The sequence below is a fragment of the Pongo abelii genome, chromosome 14 (assembly GCF_028885655.2).
Source record: "Pongo abelii isolate AG06213 chromosome 14, NHGRI_mPonAbe1-v2.0_pri, whole genome shotgun sequence".
In the NCBI taxonomy this organism is placed as follows: Eukaryota; Metazoa; Chordata; class Mammalia; order Primates; family Hominidae; genus Pongo; species Pongo abelii.
This window is the reverse complement of record NC_071999.2, coordinates 30,746,129-30,760,345: the sequence shown is the minus strand read 5'-3', so window position 1 is coordinate 30,760,345 and position 14,217 is coordinate 30,746,129. Positions and strand designations below refer to the sequence as shown.

At 43.6% G+C, this 14,217-nt stretch overlaps 1 protein-coding gene across 6 annotated transcripts in view; it reads right to left on the bottom strand.

Moving 5' to 3' along the window:
• Positions 1-14,217, bottom strand: part of ATP8A2 (ATPase phospholipid transporting 8A2) — a 663,838-nt gene that overhangs the window by 172,699 nt on the left and 476,922 nt on the right. For all 6 annotated transcript variants that reach the window (XM_054528828.2, XM_054528822.2, XM_054528830.2 and 3 more), the window contains 2 exons: positions 11,244-11,366; positions 9,001-9,079 (listed from right to left, as the gene is read on the bottom strand). In XM_054528828.2, the coding sequence (XP_054384803.1) occupies positions 9,001-9,079; positions 11,244-11,366 (202 nt within the window). The remainder of the gene's footprint in view (positions 1-9,000; positions 9,080-11,243; positions 11,367-14,217) is intronic.

Sequence of the window (14,217 nt, the reverse complement as noted above, 5' to 3'; positions counted from 1 at the left end):
TATAAGCCTATTGCTGGATTTTCTCCTCTATTGCCATTTCTGCTGGATAAAGTTAAGGACACGAAACTCAAATTTCAATCTTTCTCTTTTTTCACATTTGTTTACTAAAAATAAATCTGAAAAAGGAAGTAAAAATGACACAAAGTAAACTTGATTGCCAATGCCCAGGCAGTTACCCAGTGAGGCCACTCGTGTTTCTTACTCCTGGGTACACAACTAAGTGATATCCCCCAGCATCCCATGCCGTGCTAGGCCCTGTGACTAGTTCTTGCCAATCAGATATGGGCAGAACTGATGGATCTCTTCCTGCCAGATGTGGGTAAGAGCAAATGATCCTTGCCCTGCAAACCATCTTGTCTCTCCCCTCCCAGTGTTGAGGCTGAGGGTATACTCCATGGAGCCTCACTGTGTTGAAATGAAGCGGGCTTAGTTTTAACAGATATGGTAAGACAAGCAGACATGGAATGATTGTCATGGAGGCAGAAGTTCATACTCACAGATGCTAGAAGCAGGAGCCACAGCATGCCTGGCAAGGCCATTCCAGGTAGCGCCACGGAGCTCAGGAGATTGGAGAGACGCTGAGCATGGCCCAGGCCTCTACTGGGGTTCTTACAGGGAGGAACAGGTGAGGCAGGGTAGGTATGCTGACTGAGGACACTTAGGATTGTATAATGGGAGTAATTCTGGCAGGCTCGGGGCTGTAAGGATGGTCCCTAGTTGTTGGGTACCTGGCCCTGGGGTGCTGTTGGGCAGAGGGAACACCAGCTCAGTGTGTGAGAGTTTGATAAAGGAGTTGGCTGGGGGCATGGGCTGGGGCTTGGTTGATTTGTATGTCAAAGGCATGCAGGCAGGGAGGCATTTGCTATCTTCAGGAATTAGCTAGCCCTGGGAGGACAGTCTCTCTGGAATCAAGGCCCCTAATGCCAGTGCATCGGGAATATGGAAAATAAGAAAAATATACTCAACACACCCATGAACAATGCACTCCTCCACTGGATAGGAACATGGGTGAGAAATAAATCTTTACTGGGTTAAGCCCCTGAGATTCCCTGGCTAATCCATTTTGATTCAACTTCCTGCTAAGGGTGAAATCTAGGAACTCTGGCTCACACTTCTTACAACATTACACCAAACCCAACTGCCTATAATACACGCAACACAGAGTTTATTAAAAGAGACATTGAAACATAAGAAATATTTAACTGAATGAAAACAATGGCCCTTCCAGCCCAATTCTGGGTTTCAGGATGCGTGAGGTACACTGTCACAATACAGAAACACAGCTAAAGTCAGAGCTTTACCGCAGTTCATAACTGCATTTAAAACAAAACAGAAACAAAAATCTTGCATTTGAATTTGGAAACTGTTTATATTTTCAATGTACTGTGATCAGGTTAGTAACCAGTTATGCAGATTTATGAGCTGTAGTTTCATTTGTACAAATCTGAAAGACTCCCAGAATGTTCTGTGTTTCTAGGTCTTAGGGAGCAAGTTCCACTAACTTCAGGATTTTATGAACTTCCGTCACACTCTGTCCTCCCTGCAGGTCTTCCCAGAAGGCAGAGGCCACATGGAGTTACTACCCTCTTTTCCTGTTGCATTTAGCATTTAATGTTTGTCTCTGAATCTTTTAAATTTATTTTAGATCTTTTCTATGCTGCACATAGCACTGTTGGTGACTTTTATGGGGGAACAAAATGTGAGTGTTTGTTTCACATACTTTACTGTAAAATATAGTATTTTGTTGCCCTTTATGACTGCGTTAGCACATTCTCCTGGCGGGTTTAGGACGTTGTGCAATCAGGTGGAGAAGGGGATTATTAATTAATGCAATACTGAGTCCTTCTAGCTTTGCCTCCAACCCATCCATTTTTCTCAAGTGCCATTATTGCTACATTAGATCAGCAACAGCCCAGGAACTGGACTCCAATCATTATCCTGGCCTGTGTGGTTATATTACAATAAATCAGACTGCACAGCTCCCTGCTTAAAACCTGCCAATGGCCTTATTACACTTTTACTCCAAAAGGCTCATTTATTCCAAAAGGCCTGGAAAGGTCTGACTTCTCTGTCTCCACTCTCACCATCCCAAGGCAATCTGTGTCTCAATCTGCCCTGCAACATCTCCCCACAACTGCTTCATGCCATCTTTCTCTTGGAACTATTCTATTCCTGCAACCTGAAACTCTTTCCCCTCTCCTCTTCTCCTACCTCATTCCTACTCATTCTTCAACTCTGCTGCCACATCCTCCAGGAAGCAGTCCTTAAAGCTCAGCCCAGGTTAGTTTTCCCTGGAAGACATTCCATCTGAACTTGCCCTTCTGCTTTGCTAACATTTCCTGTTCAAATCCTGCCTTCTCTAGGTGTCAGTTCCATGAGGGCGGGAACTCCTCTATTATACGCACTACTGTGTCCCCAGAACCCAGGAGGAGCCTGGCATAGAGAATATATTCTTTTATCTTTTTTTTGTTGTTGTTTTGAGACGGAGTTTCGCTCTCATCACCCAGGCTGGAGTGCAATGGCACGATCTCGGCTCACTGCAACCTCTGCCTCCTGGTTCAAGCAATTCTCCTGCCTCAGCCTCCCAGGTAGCTGGGGTTACAGGCATGCGCCACCAAGCCCGGCCAATTTTTGTATTTTTAGTAGAGATGGGGTTTCACCATGTTGGTCAGGCTGGTCTTGAACTCCTGACCTCAGGTGATCTGCCTGCCTCGGCCTCCCAAAGTGCTGGGATTACAGGCATGAGCCACCGTGCCCAGCCACTCTTTTATCTTTTTACAAAAATGAATGAATAATTGAGTTTAAGAAGTTGCAGTCTCAGAGAACACTGGCAATCTTGCCTAAATTTAGCTTAATGTGAAACAACACAAGTCTCAGGATTTATATGGTATGAAACACTCAAGTTTTCAGTAATAAAGTAAGGGTCAGAAATAGTTTAAACTAATATGACCCAACAATGCCAGGGGCAAAGAGAGTCACACTAAGTTTTATTTTATACACGTGCACTACTATTTCAGTATACAAAACATGCCTGATCTTACAGGAGCAAATTTATTAAAAATTATAAAATTGCCTTCTCCAAAAATGTGGAAAGGCCCAGTTGCTTAATTAGTACCCATACATAAGAATCCGTATGGTATTCTCCTTAAACGCTGAGGGAGCAGTTTCTATGGCGTGGACTCTGGGGAATCAAGAACAAACGTTTTTAGGAGCTCTTTTCTTCTGTTAAGCATAGTCTCTTTCCCATCACCTCCCTCTTAAATTTCATCAAGAAAAATCTGAATACTTCCTTTTTTAAAATCAAGACCAATTTTGTATTATTTTGCCAATAACCACATTACACTTCAAGGAGGGTTGCTCAACTCTGCCAACTGGACATGCCAACAGGAAACCCGGGTGTGGGCTAACACCAGGGCTCCTGATGGACTTGGGTCCCTGTGAAGGTGACATCCTAGGTCTAACCCAGCATCGCTTTCCATATCAAAGGCGAGGAGCTGCAGGCAGACCATGGCAGTAAGTGTATGGCTGTGATGGTTGGAAGAAATCTGATTTACTGAATTGCTTGAGTGGAAAAATTTATTTTGAAATTTGAAATGAATCATCACAAACTCCATCAGCAAAGGAGTGCTTTGAAAAGTCTCTCCAAAACCACATGAAAATAAGCAAAGCAAAATTCTTGGAAGCATTCTAGGGAATGAACGATATACCTTCTCAAAAATATTTCTTCCCAATAAGAAGTGTGCTTCTGTTGCCTTGCCCAAAGTGAACACCGTTGATATATACCTGAGGTTCTCTCCATAGATGGTGGAGGCAGAATTTTCTAGTAAAACCTCCTGTCTTTGTGACATCATCCATACGGTATCAAGGGGGAAATGAAACTACTCTAGGGACTTCAGCCCCTGGTCAAACAAAACTCCTCTGGGGCTCTGGGTGTGGGTGGGCATCTGAGGGACGGCTTCAGGCAGCTCTTGGGGGAGGGGAGAGGCCTGAAGGTGCCCCTCTGTTAGACCAAGGGCTTTGACAGTGCCCTAGTTTGTCTCAAATTGGTGCCATGTTCCTATGCCTCTTTGGGGGTGGGGAGGATACACATTCTCCTAAATGACAATTAAGAGTGTAATACGGCCAGGCGCAGTGGCTCACGGCCTGTAATCCCAGCACTTTGGGAAGCCGAGGTGGGCAGATCACGAGGTCAGGAGTTCGAGACCAGCCTGGCCAACAGGGTGAAACCCCATCTCTACTAAAAATACAAAAATTAGCCGGGGGTGATGGCGCGAGCCTGTAATTCCAGCTACTCAGGAGGCTGAGGCAGGAGAATCACTTGAACATGGGAGGCGGAGATTTCAGTGAGCCGAGATCGCGCCCCTGCACTCCAGCCTGGGAGACAGAATGGGACTCTGCCTCAAAAACAAAAACAAAAAAAAAATGTGTAATAAGAATTCACTTGTACTCAGGACAGCAAATCACCACACATAAACAAGTCCTCCAGTCAGCTGACATATCCTGGTCCTCTGGTGCTTAGTCTTTATCCCTGCCACTCCCGTCCCTACCAAAAAAATCCCTGCCACCCCCAATCCCACTAAAATAATTCCCATGGCCTCAGCGGCTCAGGTCCTTTGCAACTGCATGGTCCTGGCATACTCTTGCCAGATCCTATGTGCTTCTCTACAGAGCAGTCTTAATCTTCTTTACAGGCAAATCTCATCACATAACTCTCCTACCTCCAACCCTGCCCTGAGAAAAAGTCCCCCCTGCCAGGTGTTAGCGATCAGACCCTCCCTCACGTATTTGTTCCTTTTCCAGCCCCTACCTCCTCTCTATGCTGTAGTTGTCTTGACTAGGGGTGGTTGTCCACTACAAGGGGGATGCTAGAAATACGTAGAGATGTGTTTTGATTGATACTTCCAGAAGGATAGGGAAAGGTGGAGAGGGAGTGTCTTAGTTCTTTCGGCTGACTATAACAAAATACTAAAAACTGCAAGGATTATAACCCCTGGAAATTCATTTCTTATAGTTCTGGAGCTTGCGAAGTCCAAGATCAAGGAAGTGGCAGTTGTGGTGTCAGGTGAGGGCCCATTCCTCATAGGTGATGTCTTCTAGCTACATTCCCACATAGTGGAAGGGGCAAATGAGCTCTCTAGGGTCCCTTTTATAGGTACACTAATCCCATCCCTGAGAGATCCACCCTCATGACCTAATCACCTTCCAGAGGCCCTATGTTGTATACCATCACCTTACAGTTTGAGGTTTTGACATATGAAGGGTGGGGGGCGGGGGCATGAGCAGTCAGATTACAGTAGGAGGTTACTGCTTTTTCCAGTCCAGGTCAGGAATGCCCAGTGTCCAGAGCCTCTCACCAGAGGCTGACAGAGTTCAGAGCCAGGCACCCCCAGTCCCACTAAGATACTTCCCATGGCCTCAGCAGCTCAGGTCCTGTGCACCTGCATGGTCCTGGCCAGGAATGTTCCTTCTCCCAACCATGCCCCACATCTCCCTTGTTCCACGTGACCACCCCCTACTCCTCTTTCAAGAGGGAAGCCTCCAGAGGGCAGGAGAGGCAGTGCCTGGCTTGCTGATAGCTATATTCACTGTGCCCTCAGAGCGCCTCTTACCTCATAGATATGCCACAATCTCAGCAAACAAAGAAGCTCCTTTCAAAACACCCTCTCCAAACACAATACCATTGCTGGGTTTAACCCTCCCTAAGCTGTCCCCTGGAATCTCTGCCAGTAGTTTTCTTTCTATCGCTCACCTTACAAGACATGACAGGTTTATTTTCCCAAATTGCCCTGATCATAACATTCTAGATTTAAATCATACACCGACCCTTCAATGCCTAAACAGTTAAGTCCCAGTTTCTTTCCTTCTTTCTTCTCCTTCCTTCCTTCCATTCTTCCTTCCTTCCTTCCTTCCTCCCTCCCTCCTTTCCCTCCCTTCCTTCCTTTCCTTTTCTTTTCTTTTTCTTGCTTTCTTTTTTTTTGACAGAGTTTTGCTTTTTTGCCCAGGCTGGAGTGCAGTGGCATGATCTTGGCTCACTGCAACCTCCACCTCCCGGGTTCAAGCAATTCTGCTGCCTCAGCCTCCCATAATCATATAATCCTATAATCGTAGCTGGGATTATAGGTGCCTGCCACCACACCCAGCTAATTTTAGTATTTTTGGTAGAGACGGGGTTTCACCATGTTGGCCAGGCTGGTCTTGAACTGATGTCTGGTGATCCACCCACCTCTGCCTCCCGAAGTTTTGGGATTATAAGCGTGAGACACCACGCCCAGCCATGTCCCAGTTTCTTAACCTCATACCCAAAGCCCTCTGTAATTCAGCTTTTATCTGCCTTCCTAAACTTCCCCATCTTCCACCCTTCAGCTGCTCAGTTTTCCACACCTGTCCTGATCTTCCCACTTTGCTTGATTCTTCCTTCTGCTGGATTTCATGGCTAAACTTAAATATGAAAGGCATCTCTCAGTCCTCTGATATCTAATAGCATTTTATCTATGGTTTACTTGAAACAGCTATTTTTTACCTTGTACTGTAGTTATTCATTTGCAAATCTGCTCTGGTTTGAATGCAGCCCGCAAAGCTCATGTGTTGAAAGTTTGATCTCCAATGCAGTGGTGCTGGGAGCTGTGGCCTGATAGGAGGTGTGTGGGTCATGGGGGCGCCACCCTCACGAATGCATTAATGTTGTTGTCACTGGCTTGGGTTCCTTCCTTCTCTCTCTACCCTGTATCCTTCCACCATGGGATGACACATCAAGGAGGTCCTAACAAGAAGCCAGCTCCCTGACCTGGGACTTCCCAGCCTCCAGAATCATAAGCCAAATACATTTCTGTTCACTATAAATTACCCAGTCTATGGTATTCTTATAGCAGCACAAAATGGACTAAGACAAAATCTAATCTCCCTTTCCATACTACAAACTCTTTGAAGGTAAGACCGACATTGATATACCTACTGTCACCCTTAGAATCTACCACAGTGTCTTGAACTAACAGGAATAAGGTTAATGAGCAATAATATAATGATTTTTTTTCTCTGTACTAACAGTGAGAATTTAGAAATTAATTCTAAAATATTCAATTTGTTAGGGGAAGTCAACTAATGACCAAGAACACTGTTGTTCTGATACACTTAATATTTTCAATTTACTCACTTTACACAGTTTCACTCAATAGATTATTGTTTGCAACACAACTCAAAGAAAACCCCTATGCTGAAGGCTCAATAAATACAATGAAATAATGACATTGATGATGATGGTGATAATAAAAAGAGGAAAAAAGCATCCTATTGGCTGGCTGCCAGGTAATTTGCCAAATTTGGAGGAATTAGATAAGGATAGCAAAACTAATTTAAAATTCATTTGGTGCTGTCTCTTAGGTAAGTTAGCAACTGCTGGGAGTCTACATCCTTTCAAACACTGACCATGTTAGGTGAATGAATGGACTTACATAATGGAATCTGGGTAAACTATAGCAATTTCACCACAAACCACAAGGCACCAACTGAAAGTATATGATCATAATTCCAGGATAAGAAAACCATCGTCTCCACTGCAGAACGGCCACATTAGTTCCTTTTGAAGCAGGTAAGTAAATGACCATCTTGTAAAGCTTCTGAGAGTCAAAAGGCAAGCAATTCTGAGTTAGGAACACAGTAGGATGTCTAGATAAGAAGTGGTAAGGGGTCTTCAGAGAGTACTTGTGGCTAGTTCATGTTATTTGCAGACTCTTCTTAAGTACCAAAGCCTGGGCTTAGGTACGGAGGATAATTGCTCAAATTTCTCTTATGCTCATCAGACATACCATTTCCCATCACTAATCCTTCCTGCTACAATGATGGCTGAGTCTGTCACCAAAATATCACAGCCTCTGAAACAAAATCACATCCCAAACTCTTATATGTACACACTCTTATTTACAAAACCATTTTAAAATAAATTAAATCCACTGAGTAAAGATGAATCACAAGAAGGGTTTCAAGTTAAAAGAAAACGATTTTACTAGAATGCTCTTTTTTGGGGTGAGGCTAGAAAGCATAAAATTGTATTCTCTGATTTAAAGACTTAGGAACCCTCGAAGGAAAAGAAGTTCTGATGAAATTGAAAGAATATGTCACGTGGCATAAGAAAATGGCAGTGCATGCATTTTCTCTGTCAGTATTTAATAGGTTAAAGAATATCGGTGAGGATGAATCATTTCTGTTTGAAGCATAAAACTCACTGACACAGAAACAAAGACGCTTGGAAACTTTATATTCTTTGGTTCTTTGAACAATAAAGGGTCTTGTCTAGTCAACATTTGGAGTAATTTTTCCCAGGGGGATTATTACTGTTTGAGAGGGATGAAAGAGTAGCATTCTCATGATACATTTTTATTTTCTGAAAATAAAAATATATCTCTTTAGGAGGCCACGTTCTGGATGTATTAAGAAGTGTGAAAAAACACGGGGTCTGCCACAGTTCTCAGACATCCTCTTCTAGCTGTAAAGACAAACACCAATCTGGAGAATTCATTCTCAAACTCTAATTTCAAAAGGCGTACATCAAGGACAGGACACTCTTTCAGAAAGCTAGGAATAAGATTCAACTCTTATAAGATTTGAGTTATTCTGCATATGGGTAGGAGAGGCTCAGAAATAAAAGTCAAAGTAATTAACAGAGAATTTCAAACCACGGACAAAAAGCATCAACATTTCATTACAGTACAGGACTTTCCTTGAAGATCTCTGACTCAAATAGTTTTTACAAACTGAGTTGAGAATTTCTAGTACTCAAACTATCCAGTCAACTGGAAAGAAAGTGGGTTCTCAAGGCCAGAACTGATGAAACCTAACAGCTATAAACCTGGGACTAGCTCTCATTATGCTTTAGGTATGTTTTTCCTCTAAAATGTGTTCCTGTGATCTCTCGTTCTGCAGAACTGGAAAAAAAAATTGTGAACACACAGGCAGCAGAGCGACTGCAAAGCTCCTTGCTGACAGGTGAAATCACACAGCCCTTACCATGCTCCAGAGCTTTCATGGGAAACCAGAAGAGGATGAGGGAGTGGACCAAGGCGTTGATGCAGTGACCCCAGAAAACCTAAGGAAAAACAAACCAAGGGAGTCAGGAGCTGCCCAAAACGCTTGACCTCTGTGAAACTCTCAACAAACGCCACATTGTGAAGGATCCTGGCCGTGCGCTGCACGGTTCCAGGAGTAGCATATTATTCTTGAATTTGGAAAAAAAAAAAACCCACCCAAATCGATTATTTAATTTTTACATACAAATGACTGGATTATCTCCAGATCATATTACTTTAGTTACAAAGACCTAAATATCTACTCACACGTATGCAGAGCAACACAATCTATCCACATGTGAAAAATTCACTCTGATCAGTTTTCTTTAGCATTGTAAGAGAGACAACAACATTTTACAAACATCCAGAAAAAGGGTACTAGGTCAAAATTGTTAAGAACAGACTAAAACTGTGTCTCTTCTTAACAATTGAACTGTGTCGGGGCGGATGGGGTGTCTTAAAAGCACTGAAAACATTCCACTTGTAAATTTTTACATGGCATTCTCACTCTTTTGTTTTACTACTTCAAATCCCTCTCACTCAACTTTTTCTTTTATTTTTGGGATTTTAGATAATATGCATATTTGAAAATTCTCTTTATTTTAATGTTTAAAGGTCAGAAAAAAGAACACAAGGTTTAGTTTATTCTAAACTTTAGTTTCACTAATACATCGCAATCATTGTTTTAACCACTGTGGTGACAGTTATTAACTATTAAAGCCAGATTAAATTTATTTAAACATCTACAAGTTGTCCCTGGAAATTATCATATAGTTTGAGCCTAAGTAGTGTTAAGACAACAGAAAATAGTGAAAAATGTTATTATAAGACAACGGAATTTCCCCCTGCTTTAAATGTTCATTTTTGCACCATCTCTGACCTCTCTACCTAAAAAAAAAAAAAAAAAAAAAAAATTCTTCAAAGTGCCTGCAGATAAGTTTCCGTGCATTCTCAGCTCTTACTTACTTCCCACCTCAAATGGCCTTTGAATTCATATTCTGTAGAAAATGGATTTATGTAAATAATGCATTGAAAATGGGTCATATTTTCCCATTAACGGAATCACAGTCAACAAGGATTGGTAAAATGAGTCCCTCAGGTCTCTTTAGATATGGCAGACGGTAGAACCAATAAGGGGCCCTTCTGTTTCTTCCCTGCCTCGGATGTAACTAGTGAGCCTCCCCAGAAAAAAGCAGCTGTAAGGGATGTCAGGAACATCTGGCTCAGAAGAAAGGCCCTGGGAGACTGTTCTCTCCTTGAGGTCTGGAGAGGTGACTCCCTGTGTCCTTCTCACTGATGGCCCAGGAACCATGCATGCAAATCGTGACTGCCACCAGCACACAGTACTGGAGGTGAACTGTGCAACAGACCTCTGTCTAAACTTCTGAATCCCCCCTGTGCAAAGACCTGAGGCAGAAACAAGGCCGTGCAGCCATGCTCACATCTCGCCCCTCTGCACCCAAGCACACATCTCTCTTTTCTTTGGATGGGGTCACCCAAGCACTCTGCCACTTTCAGCCGCAAATGGCATCTGTGTGGCAGACCCCTCTGCTGTCTGAGACTGCATGACTCCTTTAACACCCCATCCAGCTTTGGCGTGGGTTTGTCAGGATCACCTATACCTTTTTTTTTTTTTTTGCGGTGGGGGGGCTCCTTTCTGATGCTCTGGTCCAGAAAAACAAAACCAAACAAAACCCCCGCAACTCATGTGAACCCTGAGTTCATATCTAGCCAATTTTACGCACTAACTAAAGACACATTTTATTTCAAATGACAAACACAGCAACAGCTAGGTAAGCTGCCATCGGGCCTCCACACGGGGCTGCAGGCCTGTGCAAGAGGGGTCTCTGACAGCGGATCCTGAACCTGGGCTGTGGGAGCTGCTGCCCACACTGATGTCAGGGGCTGATGGGGAGAAGTGGGAAGGAGTCAACACGCTGGGACCAGAGGTTGCAGCCCACACAGCATGGACCTGTCACCTGAGAAGGCATCTTGAATTCACTGGGTTTGTGGCGTGTGTGCATGTGTGTGTGTGTGTGCGCGTGCGTGATGGGGCGAGTGGATCATATTCTCAGCACTTCTCAAATGTTCTTTCTCAAGCCTCAACTATCTCCTAGGCAGATGACTAGAATCAAACTGCCACGCCTTTCTGAGGTGACAGTTCTGAGATCACACCCTGTTTACCTTTGTGTTGAAGCCTTCGCCGTTCTGGGTGATTTTGTAGAGCTGGGGAAACCTGAGCATGCTCTCCTGAGTGCAAGACCTCTCGAAGATTCCCAGAGTGAAGGGCGGCAAAGCAGTGAAAATCTGCAGGGAGAACAATGAGCCATTAAGAGCAGCCCTGCCGATCCACACAGCTTCAGTGTTCCCTTCTACCAAATGATGACTTCATTTCCAGTCAAGTCCAAACCTGAGACTCCATGATTCACAGATCCCCAGACACCCTCCAAACAAAGGAAATAAATGAAAGACCATTTTTACGTTAATCACTATCAAATGAACCACTATCAAATTTTACGTTAATCACTATCAAATGAACACTAAAAACATCATACATTATCTGATTAGCCAAGATTTCTTGTTAAAGTAGCAACTACCTTCCTTTGTAAAACAAAGACTGATGTGGAATCATGCCACAGGTAGCTGTGTGAAGTGTTGCTTTGTTTTCTGCTCACGCTAGCTGATGTAAAATTTACAACTTTCCACCCTGACGTTATACTCAAATTTCAGGAAGCATAATGTACTTCATCCATTTATTCATTCAACAGACATTTACTATAAATGAATTATGGGCTAGATACTGTGATAAGCACCAGGAATGGAGAGACTTACAAACAGAAGAAAGAAGGAAAGGAATTAGGACCTCCAGGAACGCCAACTACTGCAAAAGTGGGGGAGGGGAGTGGGGCAACAGGCATAGAGATAAATATACAAAACGCAGGGCTCTGCAAAACTATTAATACCTGTTGGGGGAGGACGCAGAAGGAGAAGGGAGAGTCACCAAAGGATTCTTGCACCAAAGAGTATCTGACCTGCAAGGTATTAGACCAACACGATTTGGCAAGATGACAGGGATGTGGGCGAGGAAGGAGTCCCATGAGAGATGCACCCCTTACAAAGCTCTGAGACATCAGCATGCCTGTTTGGAGGTGTTGAACAACGTTTATAGGAGGCCACTGTTTGGACGGAGCTCCTGCACTCTGCCCCAGCAGACCTGACCAAACCAAAATGGAGTTACTTGTGCTAAGAGCTGTGTCATCAAACTAAACTTTGAAACAGGCCAGTTTTCCAAAAACAAACAAACAAACAAACAAACAAAAAACAGGAGATTCACAGCAACCAGTTTACCTGGGCACCAGAAAGGGCCCAGTTTACTTGAGGCAGCATGATACAGAAGTCCCCTGTTTGAACTCTGTAAAGAAAGTCACTTTGAAACAACCAGTCACTTTTTGTTCTACTTCTGTTTCCTTAGCCCCTTTCTGCCTATAAAGTTGGCCTCCTCTGCTCAGCTCATCGGAGCACTTATTCTGTTTCATGGAATGAGATGTTACCCAATTCCAGAATGGCTAATAAAAGCCAATTCGATATTTAAATTGTTGTAATTTTGTCTTTGGACGAGGAAACTTCTAAGATACACAGGATGGTGGCTGGCTGAGGGTGCGGTGTAAGGCAAGGATAGGAAGGAGACCAGACCAAACAATCTCCAGTGACAATGAGTTCTTGGGCAGATGGTGCCTTGCAAGACTTTTGACTTTTACCTGTACTCACATTTGTGTTTTAGAAAGATCAAGCAGGAGCTGAAGAAAGTGCTTGGAAGAAACATATCATTTTAACTCAGGACATGGTGGCCCTGAGGGTCCTTCTCCTGCTTGGTTCTGGGAATGGTTCACAGAGCCTGGGTCACTTGCTGCTGAGCATCCGTCAAATCCCCACCCACAAACCCAGCAAGCTCTCAGGCCTGTGGGAATTGGACGTGTGTCTGTAAAAGAATTCTGAACTCACACTAGCTATTTGGAGATGGAGTATGTGGCCAGAGGAAGCTGTTCCCAAGTCTATTGGGAGCAGGCAATCAGATGTGTGGTGAGTAGAGTCAGTAAAACTCTCACACTCTTCCTTCAGTCCACAGCAGAATGGAAAGCAGCCCTGGGATTTCAGTGTGCTACAAAGACTTCAAGGAGAAATCCACAGGAGACTTGTTGCACTCACTTTCCTCACAACAACAAAAATTGTCTGTTTTATAGGTGGACAGAGCTTCTACCAGAAGCCAGGAGCCATGTACACTTTCTTAGTACATACCCTCACCTCCATTGCTCTGCATCCATGTGTACATGTGATGTCATGCCTGCTGTTTATGTGGCACTCTTTGTCTTTTTTTTAAACTTGAGCTTCTCCTTCTACCCAACTTCAGATTCTCCACTGCCCTTCATCACCATGCTATAATGAAGCCCAGCATGCCTACATATTTTCCACTCTGCCTATAGCATACTACACACACACACACACACACACACACACACACACACACGTTAGGGATCATAATTTGTTTCATAAAACGTTGACACTGGCCAGTCATGGTGGCTCCTGCCTGCAATCCTAGCACTTTGGGAGGCCAAGACAGGAGTTTGAGACCAGCTTGTGCAACACACCAAGACCCTGTCTCAATTTCACAGAACACACCAAGACAGTGTGCGTCTGTAGTCCCAGCTACTTGGAAAGTTGAGGTGAAAGAGCTGCTCCAGCCCAGGAGGTTGAGGCTGCAGTGAGCTATGATTGCACCATTGCATTCCAGCCTGGGCCACAGAGTGAGACCCTGTCTCCTGCCAACCAAAAAAGTAGACATTATACATTATACACATTTTTCTTCATCATGCTTTTTTTGCTAAACAATACATTACAGAAAGCCCCCCAAGTCCCTTGGGTTTGATGCTAATGCAGTCTTTTAATGGTCACATAATAATTCATAGTATGGATGTGCCATTTTTTTAGCCATTCACCCACTGACAGACATTCATTTTCTTTCCAGTTCTTTGTTACCACAAACACTATGTAATACATATCTATATTATATTATAACATACAGGTTTTTTCTTTTATCTTTACGGGAAGAAGGCCCAGCAGGAGAGTTAAAAGGATACATGCATTTTTAATTTTACTAGAT